General features: G+C 37.8%; 1 protein-coding gene across 14 annotated transcripts in view; it reads right to left on the reverse strand.

Moving 5' to 3' along the window:
- The window catches only part of GTDC1 (glycosyltransferase like domain containing 1), a 393,447-nt gene that overhangs the window by 20,971 nt on the left and 352,437 nt on the right, over window positions 1–20,039 (reverse strand). For all 14 annotated transcript variants that reach the window (XR_003129487.3, XM_035702025.2, XM_049097090.1 and 11 more), the window contains one exon: window positions 13,316–13,425. Coding sequence is in view for 13 of the 14 variants with exons in the window: in XM_035702025.2 (XP_035557918.1) it covers window positions 13,316–13,425 (110 nt within the window). In the remaining variant the exon portion in view is untranslated. The remainder of the gene's footprint in view (window positions 1–13,315; window positions 13,426–20,039) is intronic.

The following is a 20,039-nucleotide window of genomic DNA, read 5'->3' on the forward strand; positions in this document are numbered from 1 at the left end:
CACACATGTATACACTAGGTCCCAATGTAAATATATAGCTCGGTGTGGATCACAGTGAAACGTTTGCAGACGTTGCTTTGTTAGGATCTTTGGGTCATAATAAGCTGTATAAGATACAGTCACCATCCTCAAGCACCCTCTAAGTTACTGAAGTTCGACAAGTATGTAGCTGAGTATGAATAAAGTCCCATGGATGTTCACAGAGGGGAGGTAGCATAACCGTCTTAGAGGTCAGGGAAAGTGGGCGAGAGGAGTCACGGAAGATGGGCTGGAGTTTGACAGGTGGAGTAGGGACACGTGAGCTACCTTCAGGGGACACTCCTGTAAGGACTGAAGTAAGGCTAGGAGGGTAGTTGACATCACCCTGAGAAATCCAGATCAATGACCCTCTACTTAACTTGATAAGGGCAGGAGAAAAGGGAGGGCGAGATGCACGAAGCTTTTAAGTGAGCAAAGGCTTATAGGATGGAACACTGGGCAACTTCAGTCAGCCATGAGGGTGGCTGGAACTACTGTGACAGCCTCGGCCGATGGTTCTCAACTGCCTGAGGGTGGGAGTTGGGGCTCGGTGTACAGACAGATATCAGGATGATAAGGAATAAAATATGTTTTGAAAAAGCAGAATTATAATGGGACGCCTGGGTGGCTCAGCGGTTGAGCATCTGCCTTCTGCTCAGGGTGGGATCCAGGGTCTGGAGATCAACTCTCAGCACGGGGCTCCCTGCATGGAGCCTGCTTCTCCCTTCTGCCCCTGTCTCTGCCCCTCTCTCTGTGTCTCTCATGAATAAATAAATACAATCTTAAAAAAAAAAAAAAAGCAGAATTATTATACTTGTTGTTTTCACAATAAGAAAGTGTCACTAGATGAGATTTTTCCCCCCAGAACATGTCACTATGTGAAATTCCCTCGGGGGTGGGACATCCACCTCATTTTAAAAGTCGACATATGGGATCCCTGGGTGGCTCAGCGGTTGAGCATCTGCCTTCAGCTCAGGGCGTGATCCTGGGGTCCTGGGGTCGAGTCCCGCATCGGGCTCCTGCAGGGAGCCTGCTTCTCCCTCTGCCTGTGTCTCTGCCTCTCTCATGAATAAATACATAAAATCTTAAAAAAAAAAAAAAAAGGCCACATATCCTAATCCCAAAATCCCTTTTTTGAGTGGTTTTATTTTATGGATAAGTAAACAGAGGCTGAAAGACGTGGCAAGGCTGACCAGTGGCAGACCTGCAAGGGGACCCTGAGCCTTTTACATTCCAGGATCGAATTCATTCCATCGTACTTATATCTGGAATGGTTTCTATTTTACAAACCTAACAGTTTAGGCCAGGAGAGATATAGCTGGAAAAGCTCACTAGTTGGATCCAGATATTCACTCCCTATCCTGTTTTCTGTCAAGAGACTCCTGGGTTGATAAGACACTGCGGGGACACATGAATTTGTAAAACAGGCAGGCCTTCTGCCATCGTCAAGCAACTGTTGTTATTGGGGAACATCTTTTTTTGACCATATGACACTCCTAATCATGACCATTTACAATTACAAGAATTCAAAAGGATAAAATCCCAAAGCAAGGTGCACAAGCCCTATTCTAAGACTCCCTATCTATCAACCTTCTGTCATATATACATGTACAGGTGTTTGGGGCATTTGGGTGGCTCAGTGAGTTGAGAGTCTGCCTTTGGCTCAGGTCGTGATCCCAGGGTCCTGGGATCGAGTCCCACATCGGGGTCCCTGCAGGGATCCAGCTTCTCTCTCTGCCTCTCTCTCTCTCTCTGTGTGTCTCATGAATAAATGAATAAAATATTTTTTAAAAATACATGTACAGGGGACTCCTGGGTGGCTCAATGGTTTAGCGCCTGCCTTTGGCCCAGGTCATGATCCTGGAGTCCCGGGATTGAGTCCCACGTTGGGCTCCCTGCATGGAGCCTGCTTCTCCCTCTGCCTCTCTCTCTCTCTCTCCCTCTGTCTCTCATGAATAAATGAATAAAATCTTTAAAAAAAATACATGTACAGGCTTTTAAAATTAGGGTCTGCTTCTAGTTTCCTATTGGCTCATCAATGTCTTGACCTTTTCCCATTCATAATTAATTAATCTATTTCCTTAAGTCTTCCCCCAAGTGCACATTTCTCATAAACTTTGAAGACTCTTGTTTACGAAAATGAAACAGCATTTTTCTCCAGTCGTGTTTTCACAGTCACAATTTTTGAGGAGAATTTCTTGAGAGACGTGTTGGGAGCTATACTCCAGGAAATACCACCTTCATGGAATTTCAGCAAGTAACACCAGACATAGAGGTGGGTAAATGCACAGACGTATTCAGGGCATGGCAAAGAAGAACCAGAATTCATAAGGGATTCAATTGGGATTGAAGTTTGAAGAACTTCATTCGTCACAAAGGAAATTGCAGTTAATCCTTCAGAAAATCTAGGAGATAGATGTCTATCACTCTTGTACTACTGTGACTCTCTTCTCGGATGGTCTGGGTTTAGAAAGAACTCTTATAACAGTGGGTACATAAATTGAACCCAAAGTGTCCAGATGCCTTAGATCAATCTGAAAGCTTTGTGGGATTCAAGGGGCCAGAAGATTAAGGGGCACCCACTGGGAGAGAGGGAACAGGAAGCAGGGCAAGGCATAGGATGCATTACCGTGGGATGTATTCTTTGATGCAGAATCATCCAGTCACACAAAGGCAACAGTAACTTATATAGGAAAAATATCTTACATTGCCATCACCGTACATGCAGACGTTTCTCCATCAACTGGCTTATCAGGATATGCTTTTACTTTTATTCTTGGGCCCATGCAACTGCCCTCTCATATTCCCTCTATTTATACTGACTTGTTACTGGTAAAATTAGATTTTTTTTCCTCCAAAACTTGACTTAAGGTTGATTTCTTTGGATATCATTATCTCTATTGCTATTAGCTGTGTGACTTTGGGCAAGTTATTGAACTTAAACCTTCATGTCTTCCCTCGTGTCTTCCCTCGTGTCTTCCCTGGACTCAAATGGACTACCAGAGTAAAAGCCCTGCCTTGCACTGGGCACAGAGTAAGAGTTCAGTAATTTACTGTGCTTACGATATGTTGATGCTTCTGTAAATCTTTTATCTATAGTGTATATTTAAAATCTATACTTAATTTCTTCCATGAATTTTTTTTTTTTTTTTGGTGCACTGGCTGTTTGTTTATTTAATTTCTTGCTTTCACTAATAGTATTATATTTTAGAGCTGGAATAAGTATATTAATTTTTGTTATCCTAAGTTTGTTGGATATTTATATACAAATTGAGTTTTATTTCTGAATTCCCTTTTTGTCCATCGTTCTACTTTCATGTTTTTGAATTTGTAAAGTATTGTTTTATTTATTTTTTTATTTTTAAGATTTTATGTATTTATTCATGAGAGACACACAGAGAGAGGCAGAGACACAGGAAGAGGGAGGAGAAGCAGGCTCCACGCAGAGAGCCTGATACGGGACTCGATCTCAGGACTCCGGGATCACGCCCTGAGCCGAAGGCAGACACTCAACCGCCGAGCCACCCAGGTGTCCTTGTATTGTTTTAAAAGTTATCCCTCCGTACATGTTCTGAATATGGTAGGGCATGTTTCCCTTTGTTATTTCTTTACTAGAGAATTCTTTGGTACACTGCACATTTATTTATTTAATTTATATGAATTTAGAAGTATTCTGTAAAGATATTTAAAGTAATATTTTTGCATCTTTATTGGAATCTTGTTAAATTCATAAGTTATCTTAAGAGATAGTGCCATTTTTATTGGAATATTTATTATTTCCTGTCAGAAGCTTTTATTTCTACATTTATAGAACCTTCCTTACTTTCCCATTATATTTTGTTGTTTTCTTCAGCAAAGGACGGAGAGACAGACAACTTCTGTTTTAAATCATATTCTGGGGAAACTGATTCCCCCACTCATATTTTTGGGAAAGTAACTATATACTTATTTATAAGAAGGTGGCTCTGTCCACTGAAAATCTACCTCAGATCCATGTTACTGAAGTGACGCCAACATAAATCATTTTCCTCAGCTATACATTTGAGATGCTAATACTTGTTGAGTGTCTACTACATTACTGTAAGGGTTATCAAGTAATATATTCAAAATTATTTGCAAATGTTCCAATTTAACCAAGGGTATGGTAGAATGAAACAGTTATAAAAACATTTTTGCTTCCCAGACAATAAGATTCTAGAGGCCAGGAACCACATCTTCTACTGTTGGCATCCAAGGTGCCAGACCATGATAGGAACTCAGTAAATTATTCTATGTTAAGGAAATAAGTAGGTAGTAATAACATTAAAAAAAAAAAAAGAAAGAAAAGGAGAAGGAAAGTTTTGCATAGTGGTATGGTCTAGAGAGAATGAGTTTATTCAATTTTATTGGCACATTTCTTTCATTTCATATGTAATAATATTTTAATTTAAAGTCAATCCACATATTTATAAGCTTTCCTTCTGTAGACTTGCCTTGTAGTGAAATTTTATACCTTTATATTAATTTGATATAAGCTATTTGCATTCTTAGAAACTTTTTACTACATCTCTCCTCCCACCCCCTTTAGTGTAGCTGCTCTTCTGAAAATGAGATTGCAGCTGGGAGTGAAAAGGGAGATGAGAGGGGAGGGAAATGTTATATAATCATCCAACATTTGACTCCAGAACTAAGGAGCAAGAATATGCCAAGATCACAGTAATAACCATTGTCATGCCAGATACTAACCAGAAGTTTCCCTCATACTGTTCTTAACCTCAAATTAAAGGTGAACCAGAAGGATTTCTATCTGCCAAAACTGTAGTTCAGGTTTTTACTTTCCTCGAAAACTTTCTGGTTCCCCAATGTCTAAAGCTAAAACTCCTTCTCCCACCATGTCTGCAGTAGGGAAAGAAGAGCCCTGCTGTGAGGCTTTGGCTGTTCACAGCAAAAAATAAAAAATAAAAAATAATTTTTTTTTTGTTTAGAATTATCATTTGTGGGAAATTATTAAGTACACAAACACATTCCATTGACTTGATATCTTAAGCATTTGCTTTTTTTTTTTTAACCATCAAAGGCTAACAATGTGACCCTGTCATGAGAACTGGTGAAAACTAAAAGATTTGCATTGAAGGGCTTCTGGGTTTTTTGGTTCATTTGTAAAATGGAAATTTTACAAAATTTGTAAAATGATGGGTGCTTTATGTAACAGAATAAGCTTTCAATTTTCTGGATTAAAGATAATTAAAATAATGTGAAAAATAAACTTTTAAGGATTAGCATCATTAATGTCTTCTTTGGATCCAAAATTAAAGACTCCCTCCATATACTGAAGGGAAGTCCATGAATTCTATAACAAAATCTGCCTGGTAGTTAAGAAAGCACTTTACCCCAAATTAATTGTGCTGAAATCCTCATTATAATTCACTGAAGTGGGTAGGGCAGGTGGTTTTATTGTTATTTCTCTTTCCCATCTCCTCCTTTGTATAGATGGATTAACTGACATTAATGGAGAAAGCTATAGGACCCAGCCTAAACTTGATCTTCTTACTTCAATTCCTATAAATCAGAGTCTCTCAATCTTGGCATCATTGACATTTTAGGTTGGATAATTCTTTGTTGTGGGGGGCTGTCCTGTGTGTTGTAGGATGTTTAGCAGCATCCCTGGCCTCTAACCACTACTGGTATCACCCTACCCCGAGCAGTTGTAACAACTAAGAGGTCTCTGGACATTGTCATATATCCCTTGGGGGTAGAGGGCAAAACTACTCATGTCTGATACTACATAACCTTTTCAAAATGCTAGGTCACCTCTAATTGATAATTCACTCCATTGTCACTGAGGCCAATTTGACTTCCTACTGATCTGCCTTATGGTACATGGTAGCTAGATGTGTCTTCAGACACCAGCTAGGTTGTCTCTAGCAAGAAGACTGTGGGGGAGTATTCTAATATTTGTTAGGAGTTCTCTACTCATTGGGGATAGACTCACTCAGATTAAGTCAGACATCTTGGATGGGCTTGGTTTTCTCTCAGATGAGCCACAGATCATGATGCATGTTAAAGAGTTATGGTGGTCATTAATGGTCAAAATATTCATCAAATATTTCTGTTCTTTCCCATTCTGAGCTCAATTCAGGATTGCATTTCCTGCCCCCCCCCCCCCCCCATTGCAAGTGCCTTGCAACAAGTTCTGGCCAATGTGTTGAGTGGAAACTTATGTCACTTTTAGGAAAGAGCACTAAATTGTTAATGGGAGGATCTCCTAGCGTTCTCTTCCACCTGGCATGGTAACTGGCAGTGTTTGAGATGGTGGTTGCTTGGATCTCTCTGCAAGGCTGGGTCCTTGAATGACCATAATGAGTAGAACACTATTGCCCACCAGCAATAAATATATAGTGTGAGTAAGAAATGAATCTTATGTTTCAAGCCATTGAGATTTTAAGGTGGTCTGTTAGTTTAGCAAACTAATAGTCAAAATAAGACTGATGTAAGAGCTGAAAGATGAGAAGAAGACTGAAAAATAGATTTATATTAAATCAAGGTCTCCTATAAGACCACTGAGAACTTCCTTAAGTCTTAGGGTTCTCTATTTTCAGTCACTAACTCTTCAGTACTTGAAAAGAGTTTCTATGTAGATTTCTACATACCTGATATGGTATGTAAATTGTATTGTTCTCTTATGCCAGACTCATTCTTCCATTTATTCGAATAGTATTTATTGAACACTAAATGTATGCCAAATATTATTTGGGGTATCTTTAAAACACAGATGATTCTGTGGGCTTCCACGTAGAATATACAATGGTATTGGAGGTGAACTGACAAAGTTTGAAATGCGGTTTCATAATTGGCTGGATGGGTGGTTTCAGGCAAGTGACTTAACCTCCCGTGTCTTACTTTTCTCAGAAGTAAAATGGTAATCACAATAGTGAAGAGTAAGTGAGGTAATGCATAAAGATCTTAGAACAGTACCTGGCACATGCTAAGTGTTTAAGGAATGATAGTTTTGGTGTTTCTAAGGAATCTTCTAGTAAGTGATGAATAAAGCTCTGTATGGGATGACAAGTCGCAAACATCACAACACATCTGCTTTATTCACCATTTCAATCCTAAGTGTCTACCATAGTGTTTGGCACAGGTAAGATATTTATAAAGCCTTTATTGAATACATATAGAAGCAAGTAGGGATGAGGAGACTGACTCCTTGGTTTGACTCCCCACCTTGCCATTAACTCCTGCCTATCTCACCCACAGGGCCAAACTCTGAGAACCTGGAAGAGTCATTGTGCTAGACCTCTCTACTCTTGTAAAATGAAAGGATGACACCACAACAGAGCTATAGACAATGTATCTATAAATTAAAATCTTAGTCTACCATACTTTATGATAGTATAATTTGAAAATAATAAACACAGTCTAAAATTATCAATAGCATGGAGACTCTACAAAGTTGTTCTATTATAGTTTTAACATTTTCAAAAGAAATTTAAGGGAGATTGTTTCATCAAAAGGGCAGTAAAACTTACTAGAATGAATATCATGCTATAGAGTTCCCCAAGACGTCTATGGAGAGAGAAGGAGAAGGAAGTTGGAGACAAAGAAATTAATGCACAAACTTACAACTAAAGAGAATAAATTCTGGAGATCTAATGCATAACACAGTGCTAAGAGTCAACAATACTATATCACATACTTCAAAATTGCTAAGAGACTAGATTTTAAATGTTCTCATCATAAAAAAGAAATGATAATTATGTGACACAATAGAGGTGTTAGCTAAAGCTATAGTGGTAACCATATCATAATACATAAATGTATCAAATTAACATGATGGACACCTTAGACTTACCCAATGTTTTTTTATTTTTTACCCAATGTTATATATAAGTCTATCTCTATTTAAAAAGTAAGTAAATAAATAAATAAAGCAAAAAAAAGGCTAATAAAGTGGTCCTACAGTCATATATTAAGCCTTTTTTGGTTTCAATACATCAAGGCTTGTACGTGAAAGAGAAAAGTTTAACTCACAGGCAGTGCAATCAAAATGACTTAAGCCTTCAGAGTCTCAGTCTCTCTTCCTATTAAGTGGGATAATAATAATGCCTACTCCATTGGGCTTATCATGAACATTATAGTAAGTCACGTGGCAAAGGTCAAGTAAGAAGCAACCTGTCAATAAACAGTAGCAACTAATAGCATAATTATTATTGCAATTATTTATAAGAAAACCACTTCCTTATAAATGTTAATAGCATGAGAGTACACACTCTGGCTGATGCTACAGAGTATGTAAGTTGGTTTATGGTATGGATTTTAGATACACGAATGTAGCATCCAGAAGAGAGGCGAAGAAATGTATGCTTGCTAGGTAACCTTTTGGTAAAGTGCTGGAAAGTGAGTTGTGGGAAAAAAAAATCTTTCAATTTAGAGAAATGGTTCAGAAAGCCATTAGCATAGTGGTGAAAAGTATGACCTAGCTATGTGGCCTAACTTAATTTCTCTTTGCCTCAGTTTCACCACCTGAGAAAAATGGAGATAGTAATAATGAACAAGACTGTTATGAGAAGTTTGAGTTAATATCTGTAAACCACTCAGAACAATGCCTGGGATACTGTGAGTGCAATGTAAGTGTTTGTTAAACCAAACAATGATAAGAACATGAAAATGCACAGAATAGCCTGTTAGGAAAACTTTAAAGATGGGCAAGGTGGCTTTCTAGGAACACAAGCTGGAAAGCTACTGGGCTCATCTGTCCATACAACAACTTGTACCCTTCTCATGTGCAAGGTAAAGTGCTGTAGCCATGAAGAAAGCTGACTCACATTTGGAATGATCGAGGTGGACCAGGGGCTAAGGCAGAAGGAGCCCCCGTTGAGACTAAAAATATCACAGATAGCACGACACCCCTTCCTATGGGCTTCTACAGAATTCCCTACTTATTTCACAGCATATTAGGTACCTGTTAATGGTATGGAAGTGTCTGCCCAAACAGAGTTCCCTAAAGGTGGAGACTGAGTCTTGTTCACTGTGGAATTCCCCTCCTACAGTGCCAGTAAGAACAATATGCTACAGTCAAGCCACAGTTGAGTAATAAGATTAGATCTGTAACGACTGAGCACTTAGGATCTGGGCCCTTAGGGCTCCCCACCCCACTTTTAACCCTCCATCCTGCTCTAAGTAGCTCAATGTTAAGTGTGGGAAGGGACACTGTGATCCCAAGAACATAGCCCTATGAATAAAATCCTAGTCTTTTCTGTAGTGGTGGCTTAAAACTACCTAATAGTGAAACCAGCCAAGAATCCTTCTGCTTACGGACTTCCTCCAGCGACACTTCCCAGTCCATCCACAAACACCTCCATGCTGCCACAAACAAAACTCACCAGCTCCGCAAATGAGCAGAATTTTCCTTCCTTCTCTCTACAGCTATCCATCTTCCAAATTCTCTTCTGTGGGTTCTTCGAGAATATCTCTGTCATACATCCCTCTCACTAATCTCTCAGCCACCACTTCAAGAATCACACTTGGATTACCACTGTAGTATCTTACTGTGAATCTGCCTACATACCACTGAAAGATAAAGCTTCCTAAAATACAAGTTTTATCACATTTCTTTCCTGTTCATGATCTAGGTTGCTTATTTTTTACTTTTACCTAATCTACTTTGTTTATCAAGAACCTCCATACTTTGGTCCTATTCTATCATACTTCCTACCAAAGCTTCTGAACTCATTCTGTGAGATTAGCGTTACTCTGATACCAAAAGCAGAGAAAGATAATACATACACACACACACATTATAGGCCAATATTCCTGATGAATATAGATGCAAAAATTCTCAACAAAATATTAGCAAACTGAATCCAATAAGACACTAGAAGGATCATAGACCATGATCAAGTGGGATTTATTCCACAGATGCAAAGTAAGTTCCATCTGCAAAGCATTCAATGTAATATACTACATCAACAGAATGAAAAATAAAAATCATATGATCACCTTAATAAATGTAGAAAAGCATTTGACAAAATTCAATATTCATTTACAAAACTCTTAACAAAGGGGTATAGAGGAAATGTACCTCAACACGATAGAAGCCATATATGACAAACCCAAACCTAACATCATACCCAACAGTCAAAAACTAAAAAGTAGAAAGCTTTTCCTCTAAGATCAGAATCAAGGGTGCCTGGCGGGCTCAGTCAATAGAGTATGTGACTCCTGATCTCAGGGTTGTGAGAGTTTGAGCCCTACGCTGGCGTGTGGAAATGCTTAAAAATAAGTTCTTAAAAAAAATTGCCTAAGGTCAGAATTAAGAAAAGAATGCTCATTCTAGGGACACCTGGGTGGCTCAGCAGTTGAGCATCTGCCTTCGGCTCAGGGCATGATCCCAGGATCCGGGATCAAGTCCCACATTGGGCTCTCTGTGGGGAGCCTGCTTTTCCTTCTGCCTGTGTCTCTGCCTCTCTCTCTCTCTCTGTGTCTCTCATGAATAAATAAATAAATATTAAAAAAAAAACAGAATGCTCATTCTAGCTGCTTTTATTCAACATAGTACTAGACGCACTAGGCACAGCAATAAGGAAAGAAAAAGAAATAAAAAGTCATACAAATTGGACCAGAAGAAGTAGAATTGTTCCTATTTGCAAATGACATGATACTATATATAGAAAACTCTAAAGACTCCACCGAAAACTGTTAGAACTAATAAATGAATTCAGTAAAGATGCAGGACACAAAACTAATGTATACAAATCTGTTGCATTTTCATACACTAATAACAAACTATCAGAAATAGAATTTAAGAAAACAATTCCATTTATAATCACATCAAAAAGAAGAAAATACCCAATAATAAATTTACCAAGAGGGTGATAAATCTGTAGACTGAAAACTATATTGGTGAAAAAACTGAAGAAGATACAAATAAATGGAATGTTATTCTATGCTCATGGATTAGGAGAATTAGCATTGTTAAAATGTCCATAACTACTCAAAGAAATCTCCAGATTCAGTTCAAATCCTATCAAAATTCCAATGACATTTTTCACAAAACTAGAGCAAATAATTCTAAAATGCATATGGAACCACAAAAGAACATAATGCTCAAAATAATCTTGGAAAAGAAGAACAAAGCTGGATGAATAACTGCTCCTGGATTTCAAACTATACTTCAAAGCTATAGAAATCAAGACAGCATGGTATCAGTATTAAAATAGACACATAGACCAATAGAACAGAATACAGAGTCCAGAAATAAACCCACACACATCTCGTCAATTAATTTATAACAAAGGAGGCAGGAATATATAATGGAGAAAGAACAGACTCTTCAACAACCGGTGTTGAGAAAATTGGACAGCTACCTGCACAAGAATAAAACTGGAGCACTGTCTTATGACACCACACATAATAATTAACCCGATATGGACTAAAGACTCAAATGTGGGACCTGAAGCTATAATACTCCTAGATGAAAACATGGGCAGTAAGCTCCTTGATGTCAGCCTTAACAGTTTTTTCTGGCTCTGACTCAAGGGGCAAGGGAAACAAAAGCAAAAATAAAATGGGACTACATCAAACTACAAAACTTCTGCACAGCAAAGGAAACCATCAACAAGATGGAAAGGCAACCAATGAATGTGAGAAGATATTTGTAAGTCATATATCCAATAAGGGGTTAATACTGAAAATACATAAAGAACTTGTACAGTTTAATGACAGAAACACCCAAACAATCTAATTAAAGAATGGCAGAGGATCTAAGTGGACATTTTTTCCCCAAAGAAGACAGAGAGATGACTAATAGGCACATGAAAAATATGCTAAGCATCAGGGAAATGCCAATCAAAAGCACAACGAAATATCACCTTAGACATGTCAGAATGGCTATTATCAGAAAGACAAGAAGTAACAAATGTTGGCGAGGATGTGCAGCAAAGAGAACACTCAGGTACTGTTGGTGGGGATGTAAGTTGGTGTAGCTACAATGGAAGACAGTATGGAAGTTCCTCAAAAAATAAAAAATAGAACCAATATATTATCCAGCAATTTCCACTTCTGGGTATTTATCCAAAGAGAACAAAAATACTAATTTGAAAAGATGTATGTGCCCCTATATTCACTGTAGCATTATGTACAATAACCAAGATATGAAAATAATCTAAATGCCCATTGGTAGATGAATGGATAAAGAAGACGTGACACACACACACACACACACACACTGGAATACTACTCAGCCATAAAAAATGAAATCTTGACATCTGCAATAACATGGTAGACTTTGAAGGCATTATGCTAAGTGCAATAAATCGGATAGAGAAAGACAAATATTGCATGATTTCACTTATATGTGGAATCAAAACAAAACAAAACAAAAACCCCAGATTCATAGATACAGAGAACAGTTTGGCAGTTGCTGGAGTGGAGGGGGGTTAGGGTGATAGGGATGAAGGGGTTTAAGAGGTACAACCTTGCAGTTACAAAATAAGTAAGTCATGGCGGATGTAATGTACAACATGGGGGATAAAGTCAATGATACTGTATTAACTTTGGAAGGTGACAGATGGTAACTAGATTTATAGAGGTAACTGTTTCCGCAACATATAGGAATGTCAAATCACTCACTATTGTACTAGTATAATATTATAACTAATATAACATTGTATGTCAATTATTCCTCAGTGCAAATAATATGAACACTAAGTGTCTATGAAAGGGGTCAGGATGCCCGCTGAGGATGAGGGTGAAGGAAATGGCTCTGAAAAGGCTCCATCTGGCATGAGATGAGAAGATTCTACTGCCATCAGCTTCAGATTTTTGTGTTTCATCAACTCAATAAAAAAGGCATGTGCCAATGACAACTAGATGTGGACTGTAGGCTACTCCACATTACAAGTCTGATGCCAAAATGCTTTACACAGTCCACCTAACAGATGGTAATGTATCTCAGCCATTACCAATGCGAGTAGGATTCAAACCAGTGACCCCAGGGGTGAGAGGTTGTATATCCAATTACAAATTCCCACTTTCCTTAAGTGTTAAGACGCCTAAAGCAATATATTTTATTTACATCAAGTTACATTGTATAAACTATATTTGATAAAAGAGATGACTTTACGTTCTCAACTTAAATCAAAGAATGCTTACTTAAGTATTTTTTTAATTGAATCACACTTTAATGCCATCGTATAATCTTTTGGTTAACAGTGCTCATCTTGATTATTCTAACAAAGGGAAACATGGAGATTAATACTTAAGTTGTAGAGCTTATGTCATCTATAAAATTACATGTTAGAAAATTCAAAAGAGATACCTGGGACATCTGTGAAGGTTTCTCCAAGGACAGACACGTGGAAATTGAGTCCTAAATCCTTAAGGTGCATTAATACCTTAAAAAAACTCTCCGGATCTTTATCATGCTCCCTGGAAATAAACACACAAAATATAACTTGTGAAACCTTAGGGTATGTGCTGGAAACGATGTTTTCACTTTTCACAGCATCAATTCCTTTCGTGGTCTATTGCTAGTTAAGGGAGCCTCTGGCATCCGAGCAGAGATTTCTCCCTATAACCTTAAATTGTAGCATCCGCATTGAGTGATTTCATGAATGTAACTTCTCTCTCATGAATCAAAACCCAGTTCTATTGAAATCTTAAGACTCTGCAGCCTTTTATTAAAGGAGACATCTATCTTGTTTTTCACATTTTTTTGGTTAGACTATAGAAAGTCTAGTGTATTTTCCTTTCTCCTAAAATGGTTAATTTTCCACTTAACACGGGTTTTTAACAAAAGAAAAGACCAGTCTTCAAAGGACGATTCTCTACTGATCATGAGAATGTACCAAAGATGTTTTTCATTTTCGTGGGTCTGAATACCTTCCTCTCACATTTACTGAGCCCTTTTGTGCCCACAAGGAACGCACAATTTAGGGAGCAAGATTACAGACTCTCTCACTAATCTCTCATTTTAAATAATTGAATGGAGAATTATAAATACATCAAAAGGGGGTAGGCCTGAGTCTAAGTCCGCTGAGTATTAACTCAGGAGTGGAGGTTAGTCAACTCATAAAAGAATAGTAATAAAGATAATTCTTTCATTTAGTAGAAGCTTTGAAAAACATGGATTATTTTTGTTTGTTTAGCTTGTCAGTCTTCTGTATAGTGACAGAATGAGAGGCTAAAGGACACTAAAATAAAAAAAAATCAATTCAAGAAATCACATTAAAATGAAATGAGTTATTTTTTACATTGTAAGGTGTGAATGTTTCAGTATTTTTTGCATTTAATTGCACTGTTTTAAATTATCTTATTTCAGACAGATGTGGACCAGATGTCTTCTAAATATTTGTTTTTTTATTTATAATTCAGAATTTTAACTTATTTTTTTATATTACAGAGAAATAGTTATATATCAGCAATTGAATTTCTCATTTACCAACTAATTATGTAAAATAAATCTGTAAATTGATCAAACTGCTATATGAAATATGAAAATTACATCATTCAGGAAATCTCATGAAAAATGACATCTGCAACCCTAAATGTGTTAATTCACAATTCAGTCAATATTTTCAGTATCAAGAATTAAAAACAAATGCATCTTCTGATTAACATTTTAAAACAGCACTTATCATCTTATGGAATTATAAGATCTTACGGAATTTGAGTTCTCTAACAACTTATTTTAAGCTCGGTATCTCTTGATTTGATTTACTTCAAATAATAAAGAATGCAACGGCGACATGTTGATCGCTTTTTAAAATGATGCATATTATATACACGTACCATTGGGAAGTTTTTGGATAGTTCTCATATATACTGTATATGCTGTGGGCAAGAACAAAGACTCAAAACAGTTTGAAACTAAAGAATACACCATATGCTATCTGCAACCGTATCAATCAAATAGCTGCCACCTAATCTGTAATATGTTCTTTTAGCCTGATTCTCTGGGAAGTGCTTAGATGAAAAGAATGGAAACAATATAACATAATATATCTTAAAGAGAGAGTAAGACTATAGGGAAATCTAGCCACTCTATTCTCTAAATTTTTCATTTTGAGTTCCAAAAATTTTGGCTATAGATCCTCAAGAGAATATTTATCTTAAACATTTCCTGCTGTTTTGTTTGTTTGTTTATTTTGTATTAAACTTAAAATAAATGTGGTTTGGGGTTGGGAGGAGATTTAACTGGGTAGTAGCTGTAGTTCTTAAAAGATTCCAATATGAGTGTTTTCAAGGCAGCAGGCTTAATGAACCTGTATTTTCAGTGTTTCTGTACCAGATAAATGCATTACAATCCTACTGCATCCTTTTGATTTTTTAAAAATGTTTTTATTCAATTTACTTAAATGAAAAATAAAGCAGTTCAACCATTTCTTTAGATATTTTTATAGGTGGACAAAAGCTTTCATATTCAACAGTCACTTTGCATATGAACACAAAAGAGATTTGTATGAATCCCTCTCTTGTTTAAACTATAATGTATGGATGAATGTAAAGTGAGATTTTTCTTCCCCAAAATTATCCCTCAGGAAAAAGAGGCATTTTATACTAAAGTCCTTCTAACGTCTCTCGTAATACTGGGCATTCTCTCAATTACTTTATTTTGAACAAAGCACTGTTTAGGGAAGTTGCATTCACCTGAAACAACACCTAGTGGTGACAGTTTTGGACAGTGGGAGCAGTCATTCACTCGATGGGACTGGTAAAAAACAGAAGCAAAGAAATTTAATATTGACTTAGTAATTATTTTGAGAGACATGACCTAACAGTTCAAAGTGTTGGATGTTGTTGAAAACAAGTATTTCAAGGATCACACACACACACAAAGTAATAGAATAAGTGGTTATTGGAGATCGTGAGTAGCAAGTGGGTTTTTATAGCTAAGGAAAAGATTTCCAGTGATGACAGTTTCCCAAGTCTTGCACCCCAAGCAGCTTAGACAGGGTTCCAGATGACAGGTGCTGGAAACATGCCAGCTTCCTGAAAAGATGGCACCCACCATACTGATGTCAGGAATGCACGGAAGGGGGAGTTGGGCTGAAACTGCTTCATGAAATTTAAGGGTGGGAAAAGAGCAATACTTCTAAAATTATTTTACATGATATGCACTTTAAAGTACTATTTATGTCTAAATTAGTAGATCATATATAAGTAGATACTTTATTTCATCTATGTCCCTCAAAGTTAGTCAATTATGCTCAAGTTTTTTTTCTGTTTCCTCTTTAGAAAAAGGAGAAATTTCCTAGCATTCAGATGATCTTTAGAAGCTATGTACAGATATTTAGCCACAGCCATATATCAATGAAAAGATGAAAAGAATGCCATATATCAGGGCACGAATGACAGTCAATGGCAGAGCTCAATAAATTCTGCTGAGTGAGGAGCACATTCCAAATATCCATATGGGTCATCCACGGAATTTATCCCAGCATTCATGATATTAACGAACCCATTTAGCAGAGTACATCAATCTGTCTTAAATTTTTTTCTAAGAAATCTAATGCGATGCTCTCATATTTATGATTTTAGCACAAAGCATTAAAAATAGGATACAGGATTAAAATCACATAGTGCCCCTTTTCCCCATAGCTAGGAAGCTTAGGCACACATTTAATAATACACTCAAGTCTTTATAACCATACTTGTAGATTTACCGGCTCCTAAACACTCTTTTGATCTTATCCATTGTAGGGATGTAAAGTGAAACAGTGTTTTAGAAGGCAATTTGGTAATATGTATAATAAGCCTGAGAGTGTAGATGCCTTTTGCACCAGTAATTTAGAAACGTTACCCTATCAAATATAAAGAGGTGTCTAGAAATCCAGGTAGAGGATGTTCTTAACAGCATTGCTTGTAGTAGCAGCCATCTGTGAACAACCTAGAGGGATGATAAAGGAATATATCTGGATACATAGGCAATACCACATTGCATTGAAAATAATGCAACAGAGCCTGGTTGGCTCAGTCGGTGGAGCATGTGACTCATGATCTTGGGGTTCAATCCCCGCAATAGATGTAGAGATTACTTGAAAATAAAATATTTAAAAAATAATAATGCTGGGGATTTCTGAGTGGCTCAGTGGTTTAGCACTGCCTCAGCCCAGGGCCTGATCCTGGAGACCCAAGATCGAGTCCCATGTCAGGCTCCCTGTATGGAGCCTGCTTCTCCCTCTGCCTGTGTCTCTGCCTCTCTCTCTCTCTCTCTCTATGTCTATCATGAATAAATAAATAAATCTTTAAAAAATAAAAAAAAATAATGCTATAGAAGTTTACTTCTTGACATGGAAAACCGAGAAATACTGTTAAGTAAAAGGAAAATGACAGAGTACTACTTATCATATGACCGGCTTTTATAAGACAAAGGGGTGTGTGTGCCTAGAAAAAAGTCGCGATGAACCACACCAAAATGTTAACAGGGGTTTGTTTTAGTTTTCTCTCCCTCCTCCTCTCCACCCCATGTTTTCTATTGTTTAGCAAAGATTTTTTTTTCAATATGGATCATTTTTAATGCTTTTAAGGAATTTCTACTCCCCCCTCCCAAACATTTTGCCATAAAATCATATTCATAGGATCTCTGGCTAACTTTGTACCATTTCCAGTATGTATAGCAGCATGATTCCTACTTTCTTGTGACGCCTCTACATTTGATAGCTGCCCATTGATCACAAAACATTCTTGAAGATGAGTCAAAACCCAAGCTTCCCACAATCCCTTCACTCTTGAATAGGTAAGAATGAAACAGTCTGGCTGGGAACGAGTTCCTCAAGCAGCCCAACTATGGCAGAAGCGACCAGCACGGAAATATTTCAGTCTTACTGGAAGCAGCAGATATAGCAAGAACAGCTTTTATTCCCAAATATTATTCAGAACATTTGAAAAGCATAAACTGTTTCCATGTGTTTTTTCTTCCTATATCTGTTCTCTCTCTGTTGCCTTTCCCGTTTAGTTTTGTAGAGCTAAATTTCTTCTTATTCCTCATTTAACATTCGTTCAGTAAATATTTATTGAGGATTTCTAAGTTCTCCATACTTGTCACTTACACTAAACTGTTACCCTTTCCTATTTTCCCACATTACTTTATACTTACGGAATGCAATCTCTTTGATCTAGTTCCTCGCAGCCCCTGGGCAGAAACCTGGCTCTTTACCCACGCTATTGTCTCCCAGCAGCGTGGCACTCTGGCCCGAGAGCCCCATGGGGGGCAGATGAAGGATGTCTGTTTTGTTCACTCTGAGTCACCCAGTGCCTCGCCAAGCAGCGGGGGACTTTACTTCTGTTTATCGGTATCTGGTTCTTTTCCCTTCTGGGCACACAGAAGATTCAAGGGTCAACTCCTCCCAATAGGGCAGGCTATGGAACTCCTTCTGGTCAATGGGTTGGACGCTGACTGATTTGTGTCACTGCCAGGTAGAAGCATCTTAGAGCAGTTCTGAACAGCACTTAGTCTCCTGCAGTAATCCTTGTGGGGGTCTTTGTGTGATGACTGTGAGGTCAGAAGAGTGAAGCAGTTGGACTGCTATGAGGAGGCAAAGCCACCTAAACACGCAGCGGACTTTGAGTTAGTGAGATAAGGCAACTTTTGCGGTGTTGAGCAACTGACATGGGGGAGGGATGTTCGTTACTGCAGCATAAATGTGACCGATGCCAACTAATACGTTATCTGGAGGAAAATTAGCCGCTCCAAAAACTACTTGTTTGAATAAATGGAGGTATGGAAAAATGAATTACATTTGTGGGGTTCCTATGTTCATGATTCCAGGCCAGGCACCTGATCATAATTTTAGTGAAGCCTCTCAACCTAGTAGTCGAACAAATACAACTATTCCTCCATTTAAGAGCATATAGAAGAGATCGAGGCTGCATTTGAAATTGTCTCTCAACACTCGAAAGTCATTACCTTTCTTCTATACAATCTTTGATTTTTAATTTCTCTCTTCCCACATATAATGAGAAGAAAAAGAGTTGACCCCTCTAGTCCATTTGGTTTGATTTTGTTTCCAGACCAACAAGCCCTGGACGTTCCTTAGATTCTTCTGACTTGAGGTTAAAACCCATTGTATAACAGATGGCAATAAGCATATGTGCAAGTAATATCAAGTGATGATCTAACACCGTGGTTTCAAACTTCTTTCCCTTTCTGATATGCTGCTAAACCTCCATCTTCACTTCCTCATCATGGAGTACTGCTTTACTCCCAAATTCAGTGATGTTCAGTTATGTTCAATAACATAAAGCTTCTATTTATCACCCTGTGCTAGTTGTTATGATCATTTGCTTCTCTACTCTCCCTTCTAGGGCCATAAATGCTTCACTCTCCTCTACAGGCCTGACATAGCAACAATCAGTTCTAGTTTCCCTCCATGCGTTCAGCTTCTGCTACTCCAATGCTGCTTCGAATAGAATTCAAACAACAGTTTTATTTTTTTTATAAAGATTTTTTTATTTATTCATGAGAGACACACACAGAGAGACAGAGTCATAGGCAGAGGGAGAAGCAGGCTTCCTGCGGGAAGCCTGATAATGGACTCGATCCCAGGGTTCTGGGATCACGACCTAAGCCAAAGGCAGACGCTCAACCACTGAGGCACCCAGGTGTCCCTCAACCAAGAGTTTTAGCCACCACCGACTTTTGGACTTCTTTCCATCTCTGTCTCTCTTGGATACTATTAGTGCCTCTCTTTCTCTAACACTGTCAGACCTCCCCACCAATATTTATTTATGGTTGACCAAGACCAAGGCTATCCACTGTGGCTTTTTCTGAAGATTGTTCATACTGCATTCTGTCTTCCAACTCTACTTTTAGAGGAGGAGTGAAAGGTGCAGTCCAGAGAAAAGTGGCTCTGCCACTGACCAGCAGTATGACTACAGCTATTTTACATAACCGCATATAGCCTCAGTTTCTTCATCCTTAAAATGGGATAACAATAATACATTAAAAAATTAGTTGTTAGGAATGAAGAAATGCCTGGCTCCCAGCAGATCTATAATAAACTCTCATTCTCTTCATCTTTAGTATTGGTAGTATTTTAATA

This window comes from Canis lupus, chromosome 19 (genome assembly GCF_003254725.2).
Source record: "Canis lupus dingo isolate Sandy chromosome 19, ASM325472v2, whole genome shotgun sequence".
NCBI lineage: Eukaryota > Metazoa > Chordata > Mammalia > Carnivora > Canidae > Canis > Canis lupus.